At 35.1% G+C, this 26,342-nt stretch overlaps 2 protein-coding genes across 2 annotated transcripts; both read right to left on the bottom strand.

The window, feature by feature from the left end:
• Positions 1–15,976: 15,976 nt before the first annotated feature.
• Positions 15,977–16,828, bottom strand: LOC137655420 (uncharacterized). The gene is made up of 2 exons (XM_068389315.1): positions 16,522–16,828; positions 15,977–16,395 (listed from the first exon to the last, which is right to left on the bottom strand). Exons 1-2 carry the CDS (start codon positions 16,826–16,828, stop codon positions 15,977–15,979), a joined length of 726 nt encoding a protein of 241 aa, XP_068245416.1.
• A 12-nt stretch (positions 16,829–16,840) lies between these two features.
• LOC137655421 (uncharacterized) lies at positions 16,841–20,799 on the bottom strand. The gene is made up of 6 exons (XM_068389316.1): positions 20,435–20,799; positions 19,921–20,159; positions 19,117–19,731; positions 18,794–18,969; positions 18,062–18,361; positions 16,841–17,116 (listed from the first exon to the last, which is right to left on the bottom strand). Exons 1-6 carry the CDS (start codon positions 20,797–20,799, stop codon positions 16,841–16,843), a joined length of 1,971 nt encoding a protein of 656 aa, XP_068245417.1.
• Between the last annotated feature and the right edge of the window lie 5,543 nt (positions 20,800–26,342).

The raw sequence follows: 26,342 nt of genomic DNA on the forward strand, positions 1-26,342 counted from the left end.
AAAGGAAAAGATGATTACTTTTCCGCAAACCTATTAGGACATTTTACCAAAAGACGTCTAAAAACTTTAGATAATATGGATTTATGGAAATTGAGCAGTAATTCAGTTGGACTTGAGCTATCATAATCTCATTAACATAGAGAAGTAACATTACCAATTCTCCAACAAGTGCTAGAAGCTCCTCTCCTTGTTAACTTGCGCAAAATAACAGATAACTTTAGAGCTAAGAAATCTGAAGTCTTTACAAAAAAACAAAGGAAAAATTTCACTTGAGGTCTACACCTCCTTAAGCATCAAGGTCCCATTAACAGATCTTTAATTTCACGGACATTGAACAGCTAACCGAGGTAATTTAGCCTCAGGAAAACAGGAATGAGGAAGTTTCTTGTTTTTTCATTACACTATTTACTGTCAAAAACCCTCAGCCAATACGGTTGCCTTTTTCCTTTGGACAGTGAGTGACTGAGCCATATGGTTCAAGTAAAGGAGGATCTGTTGCATCTACACCCAAAGAGTGTAGATTTAAGGATAGAGCACCATTGATGTTCCTGAGTTGTGACAAAAAGGGGTTTACTTTTAAAATTGTTTTCTTTTTCAATTGAAGCTTAAATTCCTCTGAGCAAAAGCTCTAAGCTGAGTATAGTTATTCCAAGACAAAATCTGATTTGTTACCCTACCAAAAATGATAAATGTTACACTCTCTCTCTCTCTCTCTCTCTCTCTCTCTTCTCTCTCTCTATATAGTATATATATTATATAAAATATATATTATATATATATTATAATAAATACATATACATATATGATGCATATATATATATATATATATTGTATAATATTATATATATATACATATAGATGCTGATATATATAATATTATATATATATATATATATATATTGTATATATATATATTATTTATATATATATATATATATGTATATATATATTTATATATATATACATATACATACATACATATATAGATATAGTATATATGTATATATATATATATATATTATAGATATATATGTATATATATATATATATAAATAAATATATATATATATATATATATATGTATGTATATGTGTGTATATGTATATATAGAATGTATAATATATATATATATAGTATGTATATATTATATAGATATATATATATAGAGTAGTATATATATACAGTATGTATATATGAAATAGATATATATATATATATAATATATGTATATATATACAGTATATATATACACAGTATATAATATATATATATTATACATATAAATGTAGTATTATATATATATATATATATAAATATATGTGTGTGTGTGTATATGTGTGGGTATATATATGTATATTATATATATATATATATATGCATAATATATATACACATATAAATATTCATATATATGTATCTATATATATACATATGTATATTATTATATATTTATATATACATATATACCCACACATATACACACACACACACACACATATATATATATATATATATATGTGTGTGTGTGTGTGTACATATATACATTTATATGTATAATATATATATATATATATGTATATATATATATATATATATAGGGAAATTTGTCTCTATATGTAATGATATGAGAAACACATATTCAACTAGAGTATTGGATTTTTAAAAGAGACAACAAGGCAAATCGTACACATAAATAAATATATTTGTAATATCTGGGTCTCAGTAGCACCTTATAATACCTAATATAATTTAACATGCAACGTATATAAACGATTACAACATATCCGCAAATCTCTCTCTCTCTCCTCTCTCTCTCTCTCTCTCTCTCTCTTAGTATGTACCCCCAGCCCTGATATTCATCTCAAATGACTGGACTCTATTATTCAAGTTAAGGTCAAGCTTGATGAAACTAACTTCAGCGTTCAATAATGGAATGGATTTACTTTGTTATTAGAAAAGAATCTCATCAATAGTTACCTTACCCGTATAAAGAGTTAAACGGAAAATAAACCATAATAAACTAATTTGCAAAGGGTTATGTACCGTACATTTTTACTACAAAACCTTTTTTCGTGATTTAGCAGTTTCGAAAATAAAAATCAGCAAAGAAAAAATTAAAATAGGGATTCAACCGATATACAATATCCATATAATATTTGTTTACCCCTTTGCGCATATAAATACCTCCTATGCATATAAAGAAAAGCGATACCATATTTTGGGAATTTTTTCCATAACATATTTTTTTTTATTCCACTGAATTAATAGTAATTTAAACCCAGTATTATAAGGACAGCAGTTACAAATATTCCATCTTATCTTTTTTTTTTTTTTTATCTTTGTAAGACATCGTTTGATACGATAATACTCCAACAACATATTATGCAGAGTCCAGTTTAAATATGAGGCTGATTATCTTGATAGCCATGTTCGTTTTACCGTCCGGTGGACTAAATTATTTTTATGCTTAAGATATAGCGAGATATTTTTCTTGCAGAGTAAAAGGGAGTTGCGTTTGAAAAATAAGGAATAAAACGCTATTTTGCTCTCTCTTCGGCCGGTACAACTAACCAAAAATAAATCATGACTGGTTCCAAACACTAGTATATTCATATATATATATATACTATATATGTATAATATATATGTGTATATATATATATGTATATATATATGTGGTATATATATATGTATATATACTGTATATATATATTATATATATATCTTATATATATATATACTATATATGTATATATATATGTAATATAGATATACATATATATATATATATATATATGTATATATAGATATATATAAATGTTATATATATATATATATATAGATATATTATATATATATATATATATTATTATATATATATGCGTGTGTATATATATATATATATATATATTCATCTCCTCCGGCGCCTATTGACGCAAAGGGTCTCAGTTAGATTTTGCCACTTGTCTCTATCTTGAGCTTTTAATGCAACACTTCCCCTATTCATCATCTCCTATTTGGCATTTCATAGTTCTCAAATATGTAGGCCTTCGTCTTCCAACTCTTCTAGTTCCTATCGAAGCCCAGCTGAGCGTTTGGAGAGCTAATCTCTCTAGAGGCGTGCGAAGAATATGTCCAAACCCATCTCCATCTACCCCTAATCATGATCTAATCCACATATGGCACTCGAGAAATGTCTCTTATAGTTTCGTTTCTAATCTTATTCTTCTATTTAAACTCGCAATATCCTGCTGAGGGTTTTGTTCTTAAATTTACTAAATTCTTGGAGATTGTTTCATTGTCCATACCATGACTCATGTCCATAGAGTAACACCGATCTTACTAAACTGATATATATGATTTTTTTACGTAATTACAGGGTATTAGATTTCCAAATTTTACTAATCCTTGCCATTATCTCATTTATTTTTTTTATACTTTCACTAAACTCTAATTCTGAAGACGTTGTACTTGAGATCATAGTTCCTAAATGCTAAAATAATTCTACCTCATTAATCCTTTCTCCTTTCAATTATACTTCATCTCTGATTGCATACTCTGTACTCATCATCGTTGTATTTCTTCAACTTATTTTTCAGCCGAACCCTCGTGTGATATTTCCAGTATTCTGGTAAATAAGCATTGCTAATCCTGTGGTGTTCTGCTAACAAGGACAGCATCAAAATCATACTGTAGGTCTGCTAAATTCCTATCGCCACTCCAGTCCAATCCTTCTCCACCATCTCTGACTGTTCTATGCTTTACAAAATCCACAAGGAGGATAAACAACATAGGGGACAACACATTCCAATGGAGTACCCCGCTGTTCACTGGAATTTTATTTGATGAGACTTTCTTAACATTAACTTTGCACTTGCTCTGTCCATTAACAAACTAAATCGAATTTACATATTTAAGAGGAATTCCATAATAATGCAGGACTCTCCACAAAATATTCCGGTGCATACTATCAAAGCCTTTTTCATAGTCCACAAAGGCCATCAAAAGTGTATTTCTATATTCTACATATTGCCGTATAACATGTCTCAGCTTTTCATCAATCGTTTTCTCCAGTCTCCCATTCATCAAGTTTACCCTCTTCATGCCATATTCTATAAAATAATCTTGTAAGTAGTATGGGAGTCACTTCATTTTTGGCCAATATCATCTCGGTAGTTATTCTTTCGTATCCAGGGGCTTTCCTTCTCTTTAGTTTTTTTAGGATAGCTTCCACTTCAAAAACACCAAATTTATTCATGGAAATATCAAGGTCTTTCGTCAGCTTCAGGTATTTCAATCAAAATTATTCCCTCCTTCTCTCCTATTCATAACCTCACTGAAGTGTTCCATCCAATGTTTTCTTTCTTCATCTTCTGTTGCTACAACAAAGCCATCTCTCTTTTTAATGGGTATTATTATTTACCTTCTTCGCCCCAATCGTTATTTTTATGAATAATTCAATGACCAATTCTTACACCATAGCCACTTCCTTAACTCATAGCTTTGTCATCCTCATCTGCTTTACTGGAATACATAGCATGGTGTATCTTGTAATTATCTTTACTTCCTCGAAAACATTCATCAATCAATTTCACTCTATGTTTCTTCTTTATAGTATCCCATATATCATTCGATTTCCATGGCTTTCTTATTTTTAATTGCGTGTCCGAAGACTTCACTACCAATTGACTGATATATATTCTTAATATCACACCCTTCTTCATTAATTGACCGTTCTTCATTTCTTAAAGTATCTAAGACTATAAATCGACTGCTACATTAAATTGCAAATGTTTTTCTTTGCTGTTCTTCTGAAAACATAGTTTTTTATCAATCCTAGGTATTCTAACCAACTTCTTGTTGGATTCTTTCAGTTTTTAATTTCTGTGTGGCAATGAGGAGCTGGTGATCACTACCAATATATGCACCTCTATAGCTTCTTATATTTCTCAGAGCCCTCCTTCTCTCTCTATTAATGGCAATGTGATCCATCTGATTTTTTTTATTGCCACATGGTGAAGTCCTTGTATACATCATGTGAATGTTTTTGTGTTGAAAAAGGGTACCAACCGATGAAAAGATTTTTTTTCTGAACAGAAACTTATGAAATGTGCTCCATTTTCATTTGCAATTTCGTCAAGACCCTCGACACCCAAAAACATTCTCTATCCCTTGATTATCTTTTTCCTACTTGAGCATTGAAGTCACCAATCAAATCTTCCTATATCTCTTAGGGATATAGGAAGTTCTTCATACTATTCATCTTTTCGTTCTCCAGGGGAATCATTTGTTGGGACAGAGCAAACCATAACATACATATTGCACTGCTTTGATTTGAACTTAGCTACTAACAGGTCTCCACTAGGGTAATATCTTTTCTGATCTTGGGTGTCATCATTATTCCTACCCCTTCTCTTCCTGCTCCATTGATTGCCCTGAGTAGATATATATATATATATATTATATATATATTGCCTTGATCTAAAGTTTCCTTACCAATCCCTTTACAACGTGTTACACTTAGTGCCAAGATATCCAAACTATATTTCATAAATTCACCCTCCACTTGCTGTAACTTCCCCAGTCTGATTCATGGGTCTAACATTCCAATGGCCTATTCTCAATTTTTCTTTAGCATTTGTAAACCGGGAGATACTTAGCACCCCACTACGCCCTGGACTGGTTGCCGTTTTGTCATCTTCTCTTTCCATGACTGTCCTAAATCCATAGAGGACTCATTGAGTAAATACATCAAAGAACAGCCAGTTCCTTGTGATGCGCAGTGAGCGCCTATCTCACTAAGGAAGTGACCCCAGCAGGGGTCAATTCCCTTAGTTTTATATAGTATATATATATATATTATATATATATGTTATATTTATTATATATATAGTATATATATATGTATATAATAGTTATATGTATTATATATATATATAATATATTTTATATATACACACATATATATACATATATATACCATATATACTATATATATATGATATATATATTATATATATTAAAATACATATATATAGATATAGATATATATATATATATATATATATTTATATATATATATATGTATATATATATACATATATATATGTATATATATATATAGTATTAATATATGTATATATATATGACATATATATATGTAATATATATATATTATATACTGTATATATAATTTATATATATATATGTACATATATATGTATAATATATATATATATATATAGGTATATATATATTATATATATATGTATATATATATATATATATATACTAAATATATATATAGGTATATATATATATTAGATATATAGATAGATATATATAAAATATATATATATATATATATTATACATGTGTGTGTGCGTGTGTTTGGCTGTATGTGTATGCGTGTGTGTGTGTGTGTGTGAATAAATGAATGGGAGGGTAATAAAAAGGGAATCATTAGATTATATGCGAAAAGCAAGAAGGATGTTTAGAAGAGTGAAATATATTTTTCCTGTTTATGGGTGAGGCTAACGGCATGTTTGCTAAAGTTTTGGTTGAATGAAAATTAGTTATAGCATGAAAGGGGGGAAATATATTGGGGGAATAAGGAGTGGATGTAGTGAATGTTGAAGAGTTGAAAAGACATGAGGTAAAAGGGAATATGAAGAAAGATTGGAACTGGCATATGACAGGGTTATGGGTAGAGAATTTTGTGATTTAGGGGAGGTGTGGAATTTTTGTTTAGATCGCAAGTGATTTGTTTGGTAAGAATATTTCAGGGGACAGCACGAGGGATGGTAATAGATGTTGAAATTAAGATTGGAATATGAAAGTGGAATACAAAAAGGTCATTAGAAAGATGGTTTCACAGTAATAGAATAGAAAAGTATGAAAGATATAGAGAGTAAAGCGTGGAATTAAAACTTAAGGTAGCTTTTTCAAAGAGGTTTGCTGACTGAAGGTGGGTAGGAGATTGGGTCCTGTGTATAAAGAGAATAAGCAGATGTTTTTGAAATAAATGAAGACAGTGAGAAGAGGTGGATTGAGAAGATAAGAGAAAAATGGAATGTTGTTGAAAGGAGAGGGGGCAAGTAAAAGTTGGACTGAAAAATTTTGAGAGGTTGCTGAATGTTGAGAATAATAGGGAGATCTAAATAATTAATGTTGCAGATGTTGAGTGCCAGTGATGGGAGATGTGAATGAGAGGCAAAGATTACAGGTAAGGAAGGGAAGAGAGCACTAGATAAAATAGCAGCAGGAAAAACACCTGGTATGAATGGCGTGAGGGCTGAGATATTAAAGGAAAAGGATGTGAATACACTTGAATTGTTGGTGAGATTATTTAATATGTGTTTTATGTTGTCTATGTTACTAGTGGACTGGGTCTGTTTGTGTACAGCTCTACTAAACAAAGGTAAACAAACTGCATATGAGTGTTTAAAGGGTATTACATTGTTAATTGTGGTTGGAAAAGTGTAAGGAAGAAGGCTTATTAAGAAGACTAAAGTATATAAGAGGGTGAAATCTTAGAAGTGTAGGGTGGTTTTTATAAGAGGTAGGAATATGAGGATTAGATTTTTTACAATAAAGCATATAGGCAGAAAATATTTACCAGAAGTAGGGAGGTGTATGTTGAATTTATGAAACTGGAAAAAGCTTATGATGGAGTTGATGGGGAGGAGAGGTGGAGTGTGATGAGGTTATATGGAATTAATGGAAGGTTATAAGCAGTGAAGAGTTTATACATAGACAGTGAAAAGTGTATTAGGAAAGGAAAATAAGTGAATCATTGGTTTCTAGTGAGAGCGGGAATGAGACAAGGATGTGTGACATCGCCAGGGTTGTTTAATTTATTTGTTGATGGAGTGGTGAAAGAGGGGAATGTTTGAGGTCTTGATCGAGGAGTGAAGTTGATAGATGAGAGAGATCAGGAATGGGATTTTGAGTAAGTTGTTGTTTGAGGATGATTCGGTATTGGATGCAGACTAGAAGGAGAAGCTGGGTTGAATAGTGTTACTTCGGAAAGCTAATTGCGAGAAATAAGTTGAGAATTAATGTGGGTAGCAGTAGGGTTATGAAAGTCCTGAGAAAAGAGGGTGGTCCTAGGTTGAATATCTTGAATGAAGAGTTACTTGACAAAGTAGACAAGTTTAAGTATTTGGGGTCTGTTGTTGCTGCAAATTATGGGGCGGAAACCGGTGTATATCAGAGATGGAAGAGGGATGTAAAGTGTTAGGGTCATTGAAGGGTTTAGTAAAGAATAAATGATTAAGAATTAGTGTAAAGAGAGTACTGTGTGATAGAAAAAAAATATATACCAACTGTGATACATAAATAGGAGTTGCAAGAAATGAAAGTGTCCAGAAGCAGAAATTGAAAAATGTTCGAGATGAAGTGTCTGAGGGACTATGGCTGATATATCTCAATTGAATAGTGTTTGCAACGAAGAAGTTAGGGTGACAATAGCTATAAAAATTAATTAAATTCTAGAGTTGATTTGCATATGTTGATGTACTTTTGCCGTATAGTGAAAATGGAAATGGCCATTTGCTGAAGAAGGTGATTTATGCAAGTGTTGATAGGAGAGGTGCAAAAGGAAGAGACCAAGGTTTATGTGCATGGATGGGGAAAAGAAAGCTTTAAGTAATAGGAAGATAGAAATGAGAAAGGCAAAAATGCGTGCGTCACAGAAATAAATGGTGAACATTTGTGATGAAGTACTGATGGGCCCCGCTGCTTCCTCTGGTTACCTTGGTTTACCGCTGAGGGTAGCAACAGTAGGGGATTCGGCATATGGAGCTTTATTTGTGATAGATATTACGGAAGGGTGGCCTGTACCAACCAATCTAGGATGAATCCCTTGAGAGGCTGGGAGGAGAAGAGAGAATAAAAATCTCCTTTTATCCATTTTCTGATGTTAGATACCCTCAAAATCTAGGTAAGTGCCTTTGTAGATAGATAGAATTATGGGACGTCTCGTGGCGTATCGACGCCCGCTGTGGTTGAGGTTGACTCACCATGGCAGGTGGGTCTAATAAGGGTTGCCCATTTACGAGTCGGACTTGAACGTAACTGGTCTTCGGCTCACTTACTTTGGAATTCTTATATCCCCTACATTGCAGGGGGGTCTGAGGGATTGTTCTCGCCTAAGGGTAGCAGTGGAAGGTAATGTAACCACACCCTAGTGGATCTCACTCTGCTTCCCCTTTCCCCGGTGTACCTGTTGACAAGGAAACAGATTCAGTACACGTGTCCTTGTGTCAGCATATACCAAGCAACGAGGAAAGCGGCTCAAACTGCTTCCCACACTACCCATGGATCAGGGAGGCGAAGTAATAGGTCTGCAACATCCTCCCTCCTTCCTGCGCATTTACTTTATATTTTTGAACTTAGTTTGAAACTATTTATTTATACGTGACAAACTCCACTCCACCAGACTTAAGGTGCGTCCCGAGCCTTTCAGAATTCAAAACTACTTTAAAACCGAGCAAATGCCATTAGCTTCCAAGAAAAACTAAGAAAACATAACGCCGGTGAAAAGTACTCTTTTCAAAACAAAGTCGCCACGATCCCTGGGAAGCCTTGTTCACCTCCAACAAGTGTGAATAAGACTCATTAAAAATTCATATATAATAATTAGCATATTTCACAGTAAACGGATACTGGTGTACAATTTTCAATGAATAATTAAATTCACATTATTAACTCAGTAAAAATACTCATTATCAGTGAAAGTAATTACAAAAAAAAATTAATCATCAATCAACACTAAACATGTCTGTATTCATGATATAAATATATATATATTAGATGTTATATATATAACATATAATATATATATATATATATATATATATATATAACATAATATATATATATATATATATATATATCATGAATACAGACATGTTTAGTGTTGATTGATAATAATTTCTTACGTTTAAATATATCAGGTGATGTTTCAGTATGTTTGATGATGTTTGATGGGGATGTTCTTTTCTTGCGACTTCTCTGCATATTATGGACATACTTAATAACTATTGTTGTCACTATTTGATAATGACTGTAGTGGATTCAGGTTATACCCAAGGGATACGAAAGTATCTGTGTAGAGTGAATGGTGATGATCTGTCACCATGTGTTGACTTCCTTGGATTATTTTTTTCTTTTCTGAAACGTTTCTTTTATAGAATTTGAGAGGTTTTTTTATATACTTTTTTGGTTAGGAACATAATGGCAGTATAATGTATTTTAGACTGAGAGTCCAATGAATGACCCAGAATATAGGCTTGACATATGAGGGCAGTCATTCTTGTTGTACAATGACTGCATTCACTAATGAAAAGTCAATTGTTTTTAAATAAAAAGGTTACTTTCTTTTGTATAAAATGTAATGTTGCAGTAACATTCCTCTATGATATATTTTCTTAACAAGTCATGCGATATCCATACATGTTTATATATATATATATATATATATATATATATAGTTATTAAGTATGTCCATAATATGCAAAGAAGTCGCAAGAAAAGAACATCCCCATCAAACATCATCAAACATACTGAAACATCACCTGATATATTTAAACGTAAGAAATTATTATTCAATATCTTCAAACATAATGAAACATCATTTAAACAGCTGTATCCTAACCTAATTAGGGTGCATCATCATCAAAAGTTAACCAACTGTATATTACTAATAAAAGTTATCATTATCAAGCAAAGCTATGTTCCTCCACTCGGAACACTTCTGCAGGTATCCATGCAAAAAACAACCAAAAGGGACCATTATAAACACTAATTTGCGATATGCCTGTACTCAGCATTAAGTAAGGCATGCTTGTGATCCGCAGAACCACTCACACTGCTAGAGTGTTCCCCACACATCTGCATTCATTGTGCAAATTCTAGCAGCGGTCTTACTCAAAGTATCTTATTTGAGAGTAACAAAGCAACCTCTCCTGAGTAAGGTTCACCAGCATAAAGAAAATGGGTTCCTTTCTCACCCTCAACCAGTATCAGGTAGGGCATCAAAAAGTCACACCAAAAACACCAGTCCAACCAGACAGTGAACAAAGAAAATAAATCCTAGACGTCTGCAATAAAAAGGCCTCTCAACGCCCAAGTACAGAAAGTCTCTCTCTCTCTCTCTCTCTCTCTCTCTCTCTCTCTCTCTCAGGCTTTCATTGAGAGCGTCATCATGAGGACATCGTCATCGAGGCTATGTTTTCGAACAATCCAGATGCGCTATCGTTCAAATTCCAAACTGGGCAAAATGTTGTCATATTGTTTGCATCTAACACAAGTCTCAAAACAGAGACACGCTTTACATACATTGCCTTTTACAAACCTCTGATACTCTTATGTTGTGTTGTCTCATCTCTTTTCCTTTTACTCAAAATAGGACGAACTTGAGCTCTAGCAAACATACAACAATCATTCTAAGATATTTATTCATGGAGGTTGCGCTACATTACGCAAACATGGCTCTTACATCAACAACACATCACAGAGGACTAATTTATATATATATATATATATATATATCTACATATATATATATATATATATATATCTACATATATATATATATATATATATGTATATTTATGTATGTATACATAAAATGATATATATGTATATATATATATATATATAATATATATATATATATATATATATATAAATATATATATATATATATATATACATACATACATATATATATATATTTATATATATATATATATATATGTATGCATATATATATATATATATATATGTATGTGTTTATATAGACAGTATATATATATATATATATAAATATATATATATATATAATATATATATATATATATATATATATATTTATATATATATATACATATATATATATATATATATATAAAGAAAAGCGCAAGTTACGTGAGGTAAAGAGGGCAGCTGACCTGAGGTGGGGTCAGGGATTGGGTAAGTCATATGAAGAGAATAAGAAAAAGTTTTGGAAAGAAGTGAAGAGAGTAAGGAAGGCTGGCTCAAGAATTGAAGAGACAGTGAAAGATGGAAATGGAAGGTTGTTAAAAGGAAAGGAGGCAAGGAAAAAGTAGGCGGAATATTTTGAAAGTTTACTAAATGTTGAGGATATTAGGGAGGCAGATATAATTGCTGTTACAGGTGTTGAGGTGCCGGTGATGGGAGATGAGAATGAGAGAGATATTACAGTAGAGGAAGTGAGGAGAGCACTAGATGAAACGAGAGTAGGAAAAGCATCTGGTATGGATGGTATGAGATCTGAGATGTTGAAGGAAGGGGGTGTGAGTGTACTTGAATGGTTGGTGAGGTTGTTTAATATGTGTTTTGTGTTGTCAATGGTACCAGTAGATTGGGTTTGTGCATGTATTGTACCACTATATAAGGGTAAGGGAGATATGCATGAGTGTTGTAATTCAAGAGGTATTAGTTTGTTGAGTGTAGTTGGAAAAGTGTATGGTAGAGTAATGATTAATATGATTAAGGATAAAACAGAGAATGCAATCTTAGAAGTACAGGGTGGTTTTAGAACAGGTAGGGGTTGTATGAATTAGACTTTTACAGTTAGGCAAATATGCAAGAAATATTTAGCAAAAGGTAAGGAGGTGTATGTTGCGTTTATGGATCTGGAGAAAGTGTATGATAGAGGTGATAGGGAAGCAATGTGGAAGGTGATGAGGTTATGTGGAGTTGGTGGAAAGTTGTTGTAAGCAATGAAAAGTTTCTACAAAGGTATTAATGCATGTGTAAGAATAGGAAATGAAGTTAGTGATTGGTTTCCGGTGAGAGTGGGGCTGAGACAGGGATGTGTGATGTCGCCGTGATTGTTTAACTTTTATGTTGATGGAGCTGTGAGAGAGGTGAATGCTCGAGTTCTTGGACGAGGATTAAAACTGGTAGACGAGAATGACCATGAATGGGAGGTAAACCAGTTGTTGTTTGCGGATGATACTGTACTGGTTGCAGACACAGAAGAGAAGCTTGATCGATTAATGACAGAATTTTGAAGGGTGTGTGAGAGTAGGATGTTGAGAGTTAATGTGGGTAAGAGTAAGGCTATGAGATGTACGAAAAGGGAAGGTAGTGCAAGGTTGAATGTCATGTTGAATGGAGAGTTACTTGAGGAGGTGGATCGGTTTAAGTACTTGGCGTCTGTTGTTGCAGCAAATGGTGGAGTGGAAGCAGATGTAAGTCAGAGAGAAAATGAAGGTTGCAAAGTGTTGGGGGCAGTTAAGGGAGCAGTAAAAAATAGAGGGTTGGGCCTGAATATAAAGAGAGTTCTATATGAGAAAGTGATTGTACCAACTGTGATGTATGGATCGGAGTTGTGGGGAATGAAAGTGATGGAAAAACAGAAATTGAATGTATTTGAGATGAAGTGTCTAAGGAGTATGGCTGGTGTATCTCGAGTAGATAGGGTTAGGAACGAAGTGTTGAGGGTGAGAACGGGTGTAAGATATGAGTTAGCAGCTAGAGTGGATAAGAATGTGTTGAGGAGGTTTGGCCATGTTGAGAGAATGGAAAATGGCTGTCTGCTAAAGAAGATGATGAATGCAAGAGTTGATGGAAGAAGTACAAGAGGAAGGCCAAGGTTTGGGTGGATTGATGGAGTGTAGAAAGCTCTGGGTGATAGGAGGATAGAAAATAATAATAATAATAATAATAATAATAATAATAATAATAATAATAATAATAATAATAATAATAATAATAATGATAGATATAGTAGTATAGTAATAATAGCAAACCATTAATGAAATAATAATAATAATAATAATAATAATAATAATAATAATAATAATAATAATAATAATAATATATAGACATATATTTATGAATATATATATATATATATATATGCATATATATGTGTATATATAAGTTACACACACACACACACACATATATATATATATATATATACATATACGTATATATATATATATATATGTATATATATATATATATATATACGTGTGTGTATATATGTATATATAAATATATGTATAGCAAAGTATATATATTAATATATGAATATATATATATATATATATATATACATATATATATGTGCATGTATATATATATATATATATATATTTATAAACATATATATATATACATATATATATATATATAAATATATATATTTATGTATGCACACATATTTATACACACACACACACATATATATATATATATATATACATATATATATATATATATATGTGTATATACTGTATATATATAGATAGATAGATAGATAGATATAGATATTTATTTACATGAACACACACACACACACACACACATTATATATATATATATATATTTATATATATATATATATATATATAATGTATATATATATATATATATATACATATATATATATATATATATATATGCATATATAAACATATACATATATCCATATATATATATATATATATAATATATATAAGTATATATATATATATATATATGTATATATATATATATATATATTTATAAACATATATATATATACATATATATATATATATAATATATATATATATATATATGTATATATATATATATATATACACGTAGGTATATATATCCTTTATGAGTATATATATATATATATATATACATATATATATATATATATATATGTGTGTGTGTGTATATATATGTATATAAATATGTTTATATATAGATATTTATATAATATATATATATATATATATGTGTGTGTATATATATATATATATATATGTCACTGGGCGGCTCTTCTTCGTGGGTTATTTAGTACTCGTCGAGATTTTGAAGTTTCTTTATTTAGTCGAAGGTCACTGGAAAAATTACATACAATGAGAAATTCATATGGTGACAATTCTTCAATTAATAAAAAAAAAAAACATATTTAATGAAAACCATCTTCTACACATTTCAAACAAAATTATTGGAAACCTCTATTGCTCTAATTTCAGTAATTGTGATTCCTTTGTATTCTATTTCTTGCATGTTACACATTTTTATTAATATTTCCAATAAAGACCCCTGGTATAATAACTTGATTACAAAATTCGTAATACTAGGTGGGTGAATCCCTTGGTTCTGCTATATCGACTCTTTAAGAAATAAGCACTAAGCATTAATAGACATCATTAAGTCATGAGAGAATTTCATTAAATAGTTATTCGATCTGTGGCATATTTTATCTAGCTTAATCCCATACGAGCTCTATTTTCCCTCCTTAAATTGTAAAGACCTCTTGATAACATCTCTTACTTACAATTTTGTTTGTGTCCACTGCAAAGACCGTCCAGCTCTATCCCCTCATGGGCCGCGGGCAAATCCCTGCCGAGGGTACGCCACCGTTAACACAAGCACACCCCTCACTTTATTTCATGTGTCTATATTTCATCATATTAGCAACCCTAATAGCTATTGTTATTTAAACAGCAACCCTGACAACCCTTTTTCGTCTCTAAATCTCAGAACACTGTGATGCTTACCTTATTATAATTTCATCTTAAAGTCGTCGATGTGGATTCTCTCAAACACGTCTGCTCTCGACGCCTAACACTGTTTGAAACACCCACCTGCCGCTTTCCCAAGCGCTTGACAGAGGGGTGGCGGGAGATGGACCGATGGTTCTTTTGTTTTCTTTGTTACTAACATATAAAAGGTGTCCCCATAATTATTGTTTCTGACGGAAACTTCCTCATTTTAATTTCCTTATTATTTTATAACGTGTATGCCTCTATTAGTGACCGAAATTTAATTAAAAATTTTGGATTTACCACGAACAGTCATTCAAAGTTGCGCATGGAAAAGTGAGATTTCCCTGGGTGAAATTTCCTTGAGTGAAATTTCCCTGCGTGAAACTTCCCTGCGTTTACACCCGCCCCTTTGAAACCTCTTGAGCACAAGGGGGTTCAACACCTTATTGCTCTGTAACGCCCATTAGATCCGTCTCCTCCTCTAAAATTAAAACAAGCTTCGACAGCGGTCTGTCGTATTCCTTGCCCTCTCTCCTGACAGTCACCGTCCTCACCAAACCATCTTTCCCTACTTTGGTCTGCACTACTCTAGCCAATGGCCAATGGCAGCGTGCTTCATTCTCCTTGACCATAAGGACTACGTCTCCCACACTGACGTTTCGTCGCTCTTTGAGCCATTTCTTGTGCTTCTGTAACCCCAACAGATACTCACGTTTCCAACGGGCCCAGAACTGCTCGGCCATATGCTGCACCTGCTTCCATCTTTGCTTAGAGTGGCCACCTATTGCAGCGTCGCAGCCTACAGGCGAATCTTCCATGTTTAAAAGCTTGTTCGGTGTGAGTGGAACCGGGTCTCTACTGTCTGAGGTGACGACAGTAAGGGGTCTACTGTTAACCGTTGCCTCCACTTCACAAAAGAGTGTGCATAGCCCTACATAATCCAATTGCTGTGTCCCCAAGACTATATCTAAGACCCTCCTCACGGTACCTATCAACCACTCCCATGCTCCTCCAAAATATGAGGCGCCGGGAGGATTGAGAATAAATTCCACCCCACACCCGAGCAACTCATTGCGCACCTTGTTTCCTGCCAAGAACTCATAACTGGAGTCGAGAACTTTCCGCGATCCCACAATATTAGTGCCGCAGTCGCATCTAACTGTCTTGACCTGACCACGACGAGCCAAAAACCTCCTGAAGGCACTAATGAATGAATCTGATGTGAGATTCGAGGCCACCTCCAAGTGTATGGCCCTCATGTTCAAACAAGTGAATATAACTCCCCAATGCTTCATCTGTGCTCTGCCTCATTTTACGAAGAATGGCCCAAAAAGGTCCACCCCGGTGCGATAAAATGGGGGTTTCCCTGACTCCACACGATCGGGTGGTAGATCGGCCATTAGCTGCTCGATAGCTTTTCCGTGTGCCCTGCGACACCTGACACATCTACTCAGCACGCTTCGCACTGCTGCATGGCCCTTAATTACCCAAAATATCTCCCTCACCAAGCTCAAAACATGCATTACACCCATATGGTTAGAATGCTCATGATAATACTGGATCACCATGTCTGTCAAGTGTCCCTTATACGGCAAAAAAATTGGATGCCTTTCGCTTGGAGAGATATTTGCCGAAGATAACCTACCTCCAACGCACAGAAGCCCATTTCTCAGGATTGGTTTCAACCATCTTAGGGAGCTAGAGGCCCTAATAGTTCCTCCCTTCTCAAGGCTCTCTATCTCTAACTCGTAATCAACACGCTGTGTTACCTGCACTACCACCGTCTCCGCCAAGCTAATAATTTCGGTGGACAGATGCACATCTAGCTCGCTGAGCAGCTGCCTGTGTTTATAAATAATGTACCTAGCAAATAGCAACCACCAACCCAAAGCTCTAAGGAGCTTGATCCACCTAGAATAGTGGTGAATGATTTTATACATACCTGTTTGCCTGATGTCCATCCCAATCCTGAAACTAATTATTTGGTAGCCTCTAGTTCCTGTTGGTCTTATCTCACGCTTAACTTCTAATCCTTCCACACCATCTGACATTTGAGCTGGCTCAGTTGGCCAGAAACACTCCTCCTTCAACAGAAACTCCGGCCCTTTTCTCCACCTTTCAGACTGCTTGGAACGTGTTGCATCGTCTGCTGGGTTCCACTCAGAGTTAACGTACCTCCACTCTTTCTGATCACTGCCCTCCCTTATCATAGAGACACGGTTTGCCACAAATGTCTGGTATCTGGCCTGATCATTCCAAATATATCGCAAGACGGTTGTTGAGTCGGTCCAATAATAGACCCCATCTACCCTGAAATCTATCATGGTCAGAATAGTGCTTCCTAGTCTTTCGGCCAGTACCGCTGCACCAAGTTCTAGGCGGGGCACTGAAACATGCTTCAATGGTGCTACCCTTGCCTTTCCCATGATGAATCTGCAAGATACGTTTCCCCACGGATCCGAGACCCGCAAGTATGCCACTACTCCCAAAGCCATGACGCTTGCATCTGAGAACAAATGCAACTGTACTAGGGTGGCTGATTCCCATGGAATAACCTTTAGGCTTTTGGGCACACTGGTCCCGCTGGTCTGGCTCAGCCTCTTTGCCCACGCCTTGATACGGTCCGTAGTGTCAGGGTCCAACTCCATGTCCCAGGCTATCTTTAATTGGCAGAGGTCCTGCATGATGACCGTACCCTCGATTAAAACTGGCGCCAATATTCCGAGTGGATCGTAAATCGAGGCTATGGCTGACAACAGGTCCCGCTTAGTCCTTGGAACTGATATTAGCTCTGCTCGGACACCCAATTCATCAGTGGCCAAGTCCCACTGTACTCCCAAAGCCTTTGTCTTATGTGACTCTGATCCCTCTATAAGCTCTGAGGTGCTCCTACTGTACCACTCCCTCGGGATCGATGACATAACCTCCACACAAGGGCTGCTGAACTTTGTCAATGTAAATCCCCCTTTCTTGCAGAGCTCCTTAACCTCTAACAAATTGACTAACAGTGCATCTTTGCTATCCTCGGCTCTCAAGCAGTCATCTACATAAAAATTGTTGGCAACTGTGAACCGTGCTTCCTCGGAAAATTCATTCCCAAAGTCGCTTGCCGTCTGTTTCAGCACGAAGTTTGCAATGCTCGGAGAAGAGCAGGCCCCAAACAGGTGGACTGCCATTCTCCACTCTTTGGATTCCTCGTCAAGACTATTTTCCCACCAAAAGAACCTGAGGTAATCCCGCTGATGCTCTGGTACCCGTACCTGATAGAACATAGTATTTATATCTCCTGTATAGGCAAATAGACCTCCCTTAAACTTTACCAACATGCCCAACAGAGAGTTCATCATATCAGGTCCCTGCAATAGTAGGTCATTCAATGATGTACCCTCCACCTTGCTTGCACAGTCAAATACAACACGGACCTTGTCTGGCTTGTCTGGATGTTGCACACCAAAATGAGGAATGTACCACACATTTCCCGGGCTGGCTGCAGTCACTCGCTCAGCATAGCCTTTCTGTTGCATCTCTCTCATGAAGGCACTATACTGCTTAGCGTAGTTCCCATCCTTCACTAGCTTCTTACGAAGGCTGTGCATACGGCGCAATGCGATGTCCCTTGTTTCTGGCAATGGCCCATGATAGCCACGCAGAGGCAATGGCCCATGATTGCCACGCAGAGGCAATGGCACCTCGTAACTTCCTACTAACGTTCTAACCCCTTTCTCTATTATCTCTAGCCATTTCCTGTCCTCTGCAGACATTTCCCTTCTGTTAGATGCAACATCGTCATACTCGGGATTATAACTCTCAACCAGCATGCAGTCTAACTCAAGGCGCTTGCTTGTCACTTGGATCCTATTGACATGCTCTTGTTTCCTTTTTTCCTTTGCTCCACATACCACCCAGCCCAATAATGTTCGTATGGCATGGGGTTCATGGCGGCGTGTTGAATTAATAACTTCCCTTGGCTCAAGCAGGTGAGGCACATTGTTCCCAATTAATAAACCTACCTCAGCTTCTACCTCTGGGATGTAAATCTCTCGCAAGTGTGGCCAGCGTTCCAGATCTCCGGACCTGACCACATCACACTCATTAATTGGTTTGCGAGGGGCACTCAACACCGGGGGGAGTGTAATGCAAGTCTTGCCCTCATAGTCCAATACTGACAATCCCGAGACTAGGCTGCATGCAACTTCCCCTACTCCGTTGATGGTTTCAACATTCACCTTAACGTTCTGCCTCTCAGTGCTGCCTAGGGTCTGCATTAAAGCTTCCGAGACAAAACATGTGGAACTCCCATTGTCCAAGAAAGCCTTCGTGAAAACCTCCCTTCCTTCCCTTGACCTAATCCTTATCGGCACAACTGACATCCCTGTACCAATGCTACCTCCTCTAACTGCCCTGAACATAGCAATTTTGTCATGTGTTCCTTCCTCCTGAGCCACTAAGGCTCTATTTGAGCGCTCAGATCCTACCACTTCTACTTCTTGGACCACTTCAACTCCTTGGACCACTTCTACTCCTTGGACCACTTCTACTTCCTGGTGTCGATGCAACAGAGTTGGGTGATTTCCCTTGCATATGTTACAATTTTTCCTGTTTCTGCAATACTGAGACCTACGACCACTTCTCAGACAGCCAAAACAGAGCCCCAACTCCCTTGTGGCTCCCAGTTTTTCCTCAGGTCCCATTTGAGATATTTGGTGGCATTCATCCACTATATGGGGTCCTGTACAGTACCAACATGAAAGCGGGGCAGTTCTGTTACATGAAACCTTCCTAGCCTTAGTTGAACACTCAGCCTTGATTGGTGCTTTTCCTTCTCCTACCCGAGGGGTGTCTTCCCTTCTGCCCCTCTGAGATAGGTTCAAGACCCTAGCCTCTCCTTCAATAAAACTTACCAAATCATCAAACGACACAGTCCTCTTTTTTTCTCAGTAATCTTATCAGCAACTCTACACCATCGAGTCTGCACCCTAAAGGAGAGCATGCTAATGATCAACCTCATTGTTTTTGGATTTTGTAATTCAGCAATGCCATAAAGGACGCACAAAATTGCATTCCTGCAAGTTTTGAGTGCCACCGAGTACTCGTCATACTCTTCCGCATTGTTTTCCCTTATATCTTTCCATTTAATGATCTTTTCCACAAACGCGGTGGCTATCTGTTCAAGGTTGCCATATCGATCCTCCAGCAACTTCCTGGCCTGCTTATAGCCCTCTGAAGCTTCTAAGTGGATGCAAGATGCCACAATATCATTTGGCATGCCTGTCGTGTATAAATCCAGATACCTCAGCCTTTCCTTATCATTCGTCAACTGGCTACTAAAGACTTCATCAAATAAGCGAATGAACTTAAAATACTTTGTACGATCCCCATCAAACTTAGCTATATCCTGCTTGGGCATCAACTTTTAAGGCTGCAAGAGATTAGCGCCTGCATGACTTCCTTATTGCTCAAGTCCCTTTGGTCATTCCCGCCCGAGCAACAGCATCCACCTAACCCAATCTCGGGCGCTTCCGTATTCAAATGATTGGGTCTCTCACTGCCGCTTACATCAGGGTTTGTGTGTTCCCTTATCCTAGGGATGTGAGTTATTTCTTTTTCCTTCTCCTTCAGTTCTCTTAAGGCCTTCTCCTCTGCCTCCTCTACAGCTAACTCTGCCTCTAAACCGAGCATCTCCCTCTTAGATTTTAGCGCTGCTTCCTCTCGCTCTATGGCATTTATCTCCTTCATCACCCGTAATTGTGCTGCCAACCTGGCTCTAGAAGCAGCTAATAATACATATCTGCTCCCAGTAGAACTCGCGCGCGACCGCTGAGATCTCCCGGAAGCAACAGATTGCATACCAATGACTGATGCGCTATCCCCCAAATTTAAATGTCCTTCCTCTTCCCTGGGCTCTTCAGTGCACTCGCCTACCTTATGGCCCTGATTAACCCCACTATCCTGCCTAGCCTCAAGGCCCTGCAAAAACTCCTGTACCTCTACGCCATCCTTCTCTAGGGCCTCACTTAGACACTGACACAATTCAGACTTGTTCCCTCCTTTTGGGAGGCCTCTAACTTCCAACTCCTCTCTCAATTGCGCAACCTTTAGGGTCTCCATTTTCCTAGGCCCCGTTCCGGCACTCCTTATGAGCTAACAAAATTCCCTAGTTGAATCGTAGCTGACCTAACCGATGAGTGGCCGAGAACCTGCACTACTCAATGAAGACCACTAACAGTACCTATGTTGCGACTGCCTAAATCCTCTAAGCCTAGAGAGCAATCCCTAAATGTATCAATGTCTCGTGGCCCAGCCTCCTACCTGAAAGAACTCCTATTTGACATGTCCTAGCCTTTACCTGAAAGATCTCCTACCTGAAATAACTTCTATTTGACATATCCCAGCCTTTACCTGAAATAACTTCTATTTGATATCTCCCAGCCTTTACCTGAAAGAACTCCTACCTGAAATAACTTCTATTTGACATATCCCAGCCTTTACCTGAAAGAACTCCTACCTGAAATAACTTCTATTTGACATATCCCAACCTTTACCTGAAAGAACTCCTACCTGAAATAACTCCTACCTGAAATAGCTAAACCCCTCCTTGTTATACCTAAGTTCTAATACCATGCAGCATGCAGCAAACTAACATCTGTCAAACTGAGAACTCTAGTGACCATTGGCTTAGGATTACAGCGCCCGTAACCGACTTTGGAAATGGTTTCTTCATATAGATAATCCACAAATTAGTAAAGTTAAATTGGGTAACTTTAACGTTACGTGCTAAGTTCTCATTTGAATGGGTTCTAAATTGGACCTTCCAAGAAATATTTTCATGCCACACACAGAATAAACTTATGTATTAAAGCAAACCTGTGATACCATTAACCTAAACCAGTTATGAGGACCTATAGACGATTATACCCAAACCAATACAGAACCAAGGGACCACATTATAAAAATTCCACAAGGTTTCCCTCGACGATCAGATGTTACTAAATCATCTCAAAATTCATGAATAATGACCTGAGAACAAAACATTCTGACTTTCTCCAAGTCTTAATGCACTACACACATCTGTTCCTGCTCACCTTCGAGATATTTGCCTTACAAATAAACTACTCAAGTTCAAATGCAAAATTTCCATGTTATTTTTAATTAAATATCAACTCCTCTGTCATAAAAAAAAAAAATAATTGTCACTCCAAAAAATATTACACTACAAGACAATTTCCTCGACGAACTTCGTCAATATCTTATATTTTATTCTTCCTTCCACTTAGCTTGTTGCATGATGTCGGCAGGCGACTTGTTATTTTTCTCAGCTTTCCAGAGGGACCACGTGCATATATATATATATATATATATATATATATATATATATATATATATATATATATATATATATATATATATATATATATATATGCATTTGTGTGTGTTTATGTGAACATTGTTTGAAAAATGTTATTAGAAAGGACAATCATTTGAAATGCAATGTTTTTTATTAACACGGAGGTTTTCAAAATACAAAAATACATGTATACTAAATAAGACTAATTAAAACATCAATATAATTTTTAATGTTAATTCAAGTAAGAAGAAAATGTGAGTAGAAAGTCATGGATATCAAATGTTACTTGCGACACTTTAAAAAGGAGACAAATACAGAAATTGATTGTTGAAAGTTTTGTTTAGGAAGTAATGAAAACTACATGAAAGAGCATGCTAAGTATTCGAAGTCTGATAGTGAGATTATAAGAAAAGCTATTAATGACTGGTGAGAATATTTAGCCAGTAAAGAAATGAGGTTAAAAAGGCTATGAATTTACGAAGTACCTATGGTGTAAGAATTGCTCATAGAAATGATAATGAAATCTGTATTATTATAATTATTATTAGTACTTGCTAAGCTACTACCATAGTTGAAAAAATGGGATGCTATAAGCCCAGGGGCTCCAACTGGGAAAATAGCTCAGTGAAGAAAGAAAAGGGAAAATAGAAAATTTTACGAGTAGTAATAACAATAAATATCTCCTATATAAACTATAAAACCTTTAACAAAACAAGAGGAAGAGAAAAAGATAGGAGATTGTGCTCGAGTGTACCCGCAAGGAATAGAACTCTAATCCAAGACAGTGGAAGACCATGGTACAGAGGCTGTGGCACTACCTAAGACTAGAGAACAATGGTTTGATTTTGGATTGTCTATCTTCTAGAAGTGCTGCTCACCATTGCTAAAGAGTCTCTTCTACCCTTACCATGAAGAGAGTGGCCACTGAACAATTACAGAACAGTAACCCCTTGCGTAAAGAAGAATTGTTTGGTAATATGTGTTGTCAGGTGCATGAGGACAGAGGAGAATATGTAAAGAATAGGCCAGAATATTTAGTGGGTGTGTGTTGGCAAAGCGAAAATGAACCGTAACCAGAGAGAAGGATCCTATGGGGGAAAGAAGAAGAAGCATATACCCATCAAAAAGAGAGATGGATATGTTATAACAACAGAAGATAAAGAAAGAAAACGTTTGATTTAACATTTTAGTGAGGTTATGAATGGAATAATTTGATTGATATACCAGAAGCTAAAGAAGACCTTGATGTGCCCATGAATGATTTCAGTTTGTTTAAAGTTTAAGATATCTTCAAAACACAAATGAGATGGAAAGCCCCTGGATACGATGGAATAACTGCTCTGATGATATTGGACAAAAATGAAGAGACTACCATAGTACTAACATATTTATTTTGCAGATTGGGGCATGAAGAAACAAAACGAGATGAATAGGAGTTAAGAGTATGGATGGAAGTGGCAAAAATTGAGACCTGAGTAATTGCAATGATTATGGATGCATAATACTTACGTCAGTTGCTAGGAAAATATATAATATACTCATTTTAAAGAAACTGGAGAGAAAGATTGATGAAAATATGAGATGAACCAACAGGATTTAGGAGAGGTAGAAGCTGCAGTGATTAAATTTTCATTTTGAGACATGTTGTACAGTAATACTTAGACTATATAAATCAACTATTGATGACTTTTATGGACTATGGGAAAAACATTTGATAGTTTGTACCGGGCAATTTTATGGAGAGTCCAGGGTTATTATGAAATTCATCATAAAGTAGAAAGTTAATATTAATGGAGTCTCATCATATGAATTTCTAGTGAACAGCGCAGTACTCCTAGGGGATGTGTTTTCATCTATGTTATTCATCCTCCTCATGGATCTTGTAATGCGTAGAACAGTCGGCGATGGTGGAGAAGGATTGAACCAGATTGGTGATAGGATTTTTGCAGACCTCAAGTATGCAGATGATGCTGTACTTGTTAGCAGATACCACGGGATTTGCAATGCTTGCTTAACCGGATGCATGAAATATCAACTGAGTTTGGGATAAAGATAAATCGAAGAAGGACAAAAATAATGAGAACAGAGTATGCAAAGGAAGATGAAATATCATTGGAAGTAGAAAGAATTATTGAGGTAGAATCATTCAAGCATTATGGAACTGTGATCTCTTATACAGTGTCATTGGATTTAGAGTTTAGAGAAAGAAAGACTGAAAAAAGCAAATCAGACAATGGCTAGGTTAAGTATATGTAATCCAATCGTCTTAAATTACATATATGAATCAGACTATATATCAGTTTAGTGAGATAGGCGATACTGTATGGATATGAGTCATGGTATGACAATGAAACCAACTCCAATAGATTTAGTAGATTCGAAAACGAGGCTCTCCAACGGAATATGGGAGTTGAATGGCAAGAAACGACTGGAAATGATACTAAAAGAGAGATTAATCGAGTGGCATATGTGGTTGAGATCATGATGAGTAGATGGAGACGATTTTGGCATTCTCTTCGCACATCTCAAGAAAGATTAGTTCACCAAATGTTCAGCTGTGCTCCAAATGGCACTAGAAGAGTTAAGTGACCCAGACCTACATGACTGAGGACTATGAAGCGTGAAGTAGGAGATGATAAATTGAGAATTATCTAATTAAGAGCTCAAGATAGAGACGACTTGGAGAAGATGATATATATATATATATATATATATATATATATATATATATATATATATATATATATATATATATATATATATATATACATATATTTATATTTATATATATATATATATATATATATATATATATATATATATATATATATATATATATATATATATATATATATATATATGTATATATATATATATATATATATATATATATATATATATATATATATATATATATAAATATATATATATATATATATATATATATGTATATATATATATATATATATATATATATATATATATATATATATATATATATATATATATATATTTATATATATATATATATATATATATATATATATATATATATATATATATATATATATCACCTACTTTCAATTGTATAATATGATACATAAGAGAATACCTCCAAGTTCTGAAAATAATACGCTACTCCAAGATGATAAATATATATGAAAACTGAATAGCTAAAGGTCTCCTCATTTTACATTCAAAACAAAGCTCTGTGATTTGCTTACTTTCAACAAAAACTATTATGCAATTAACCTCTCTCTCTCTGGTTATAAGTTAGGTGCACGAGCAGGGCGCTGAAATGATTATTGGTCATTTAAATAATACACGCTTTACACACACACACACACACACACACACACACACATATATATATATATATATATATATATATATATATATATATATATATATATATATATATACATACATATATATATATATATATATATATATATATACATATA

The sequence above is a fragment of the Palaemon carinicauda genome, chromosome 16, assembly GCF_036898095.1.
Source record: "Palaemon carinicauda isolate YSFRI2023 chromosome 16, ASM3689809v2, whole genome shotgun sequence".
Lineage (NCBI taxonomy): Eukaryota > Metazoa > Arthropoda > Malacostraca > Decapoda > Palaemonidae > Palaemon > Palaemon carinicauda.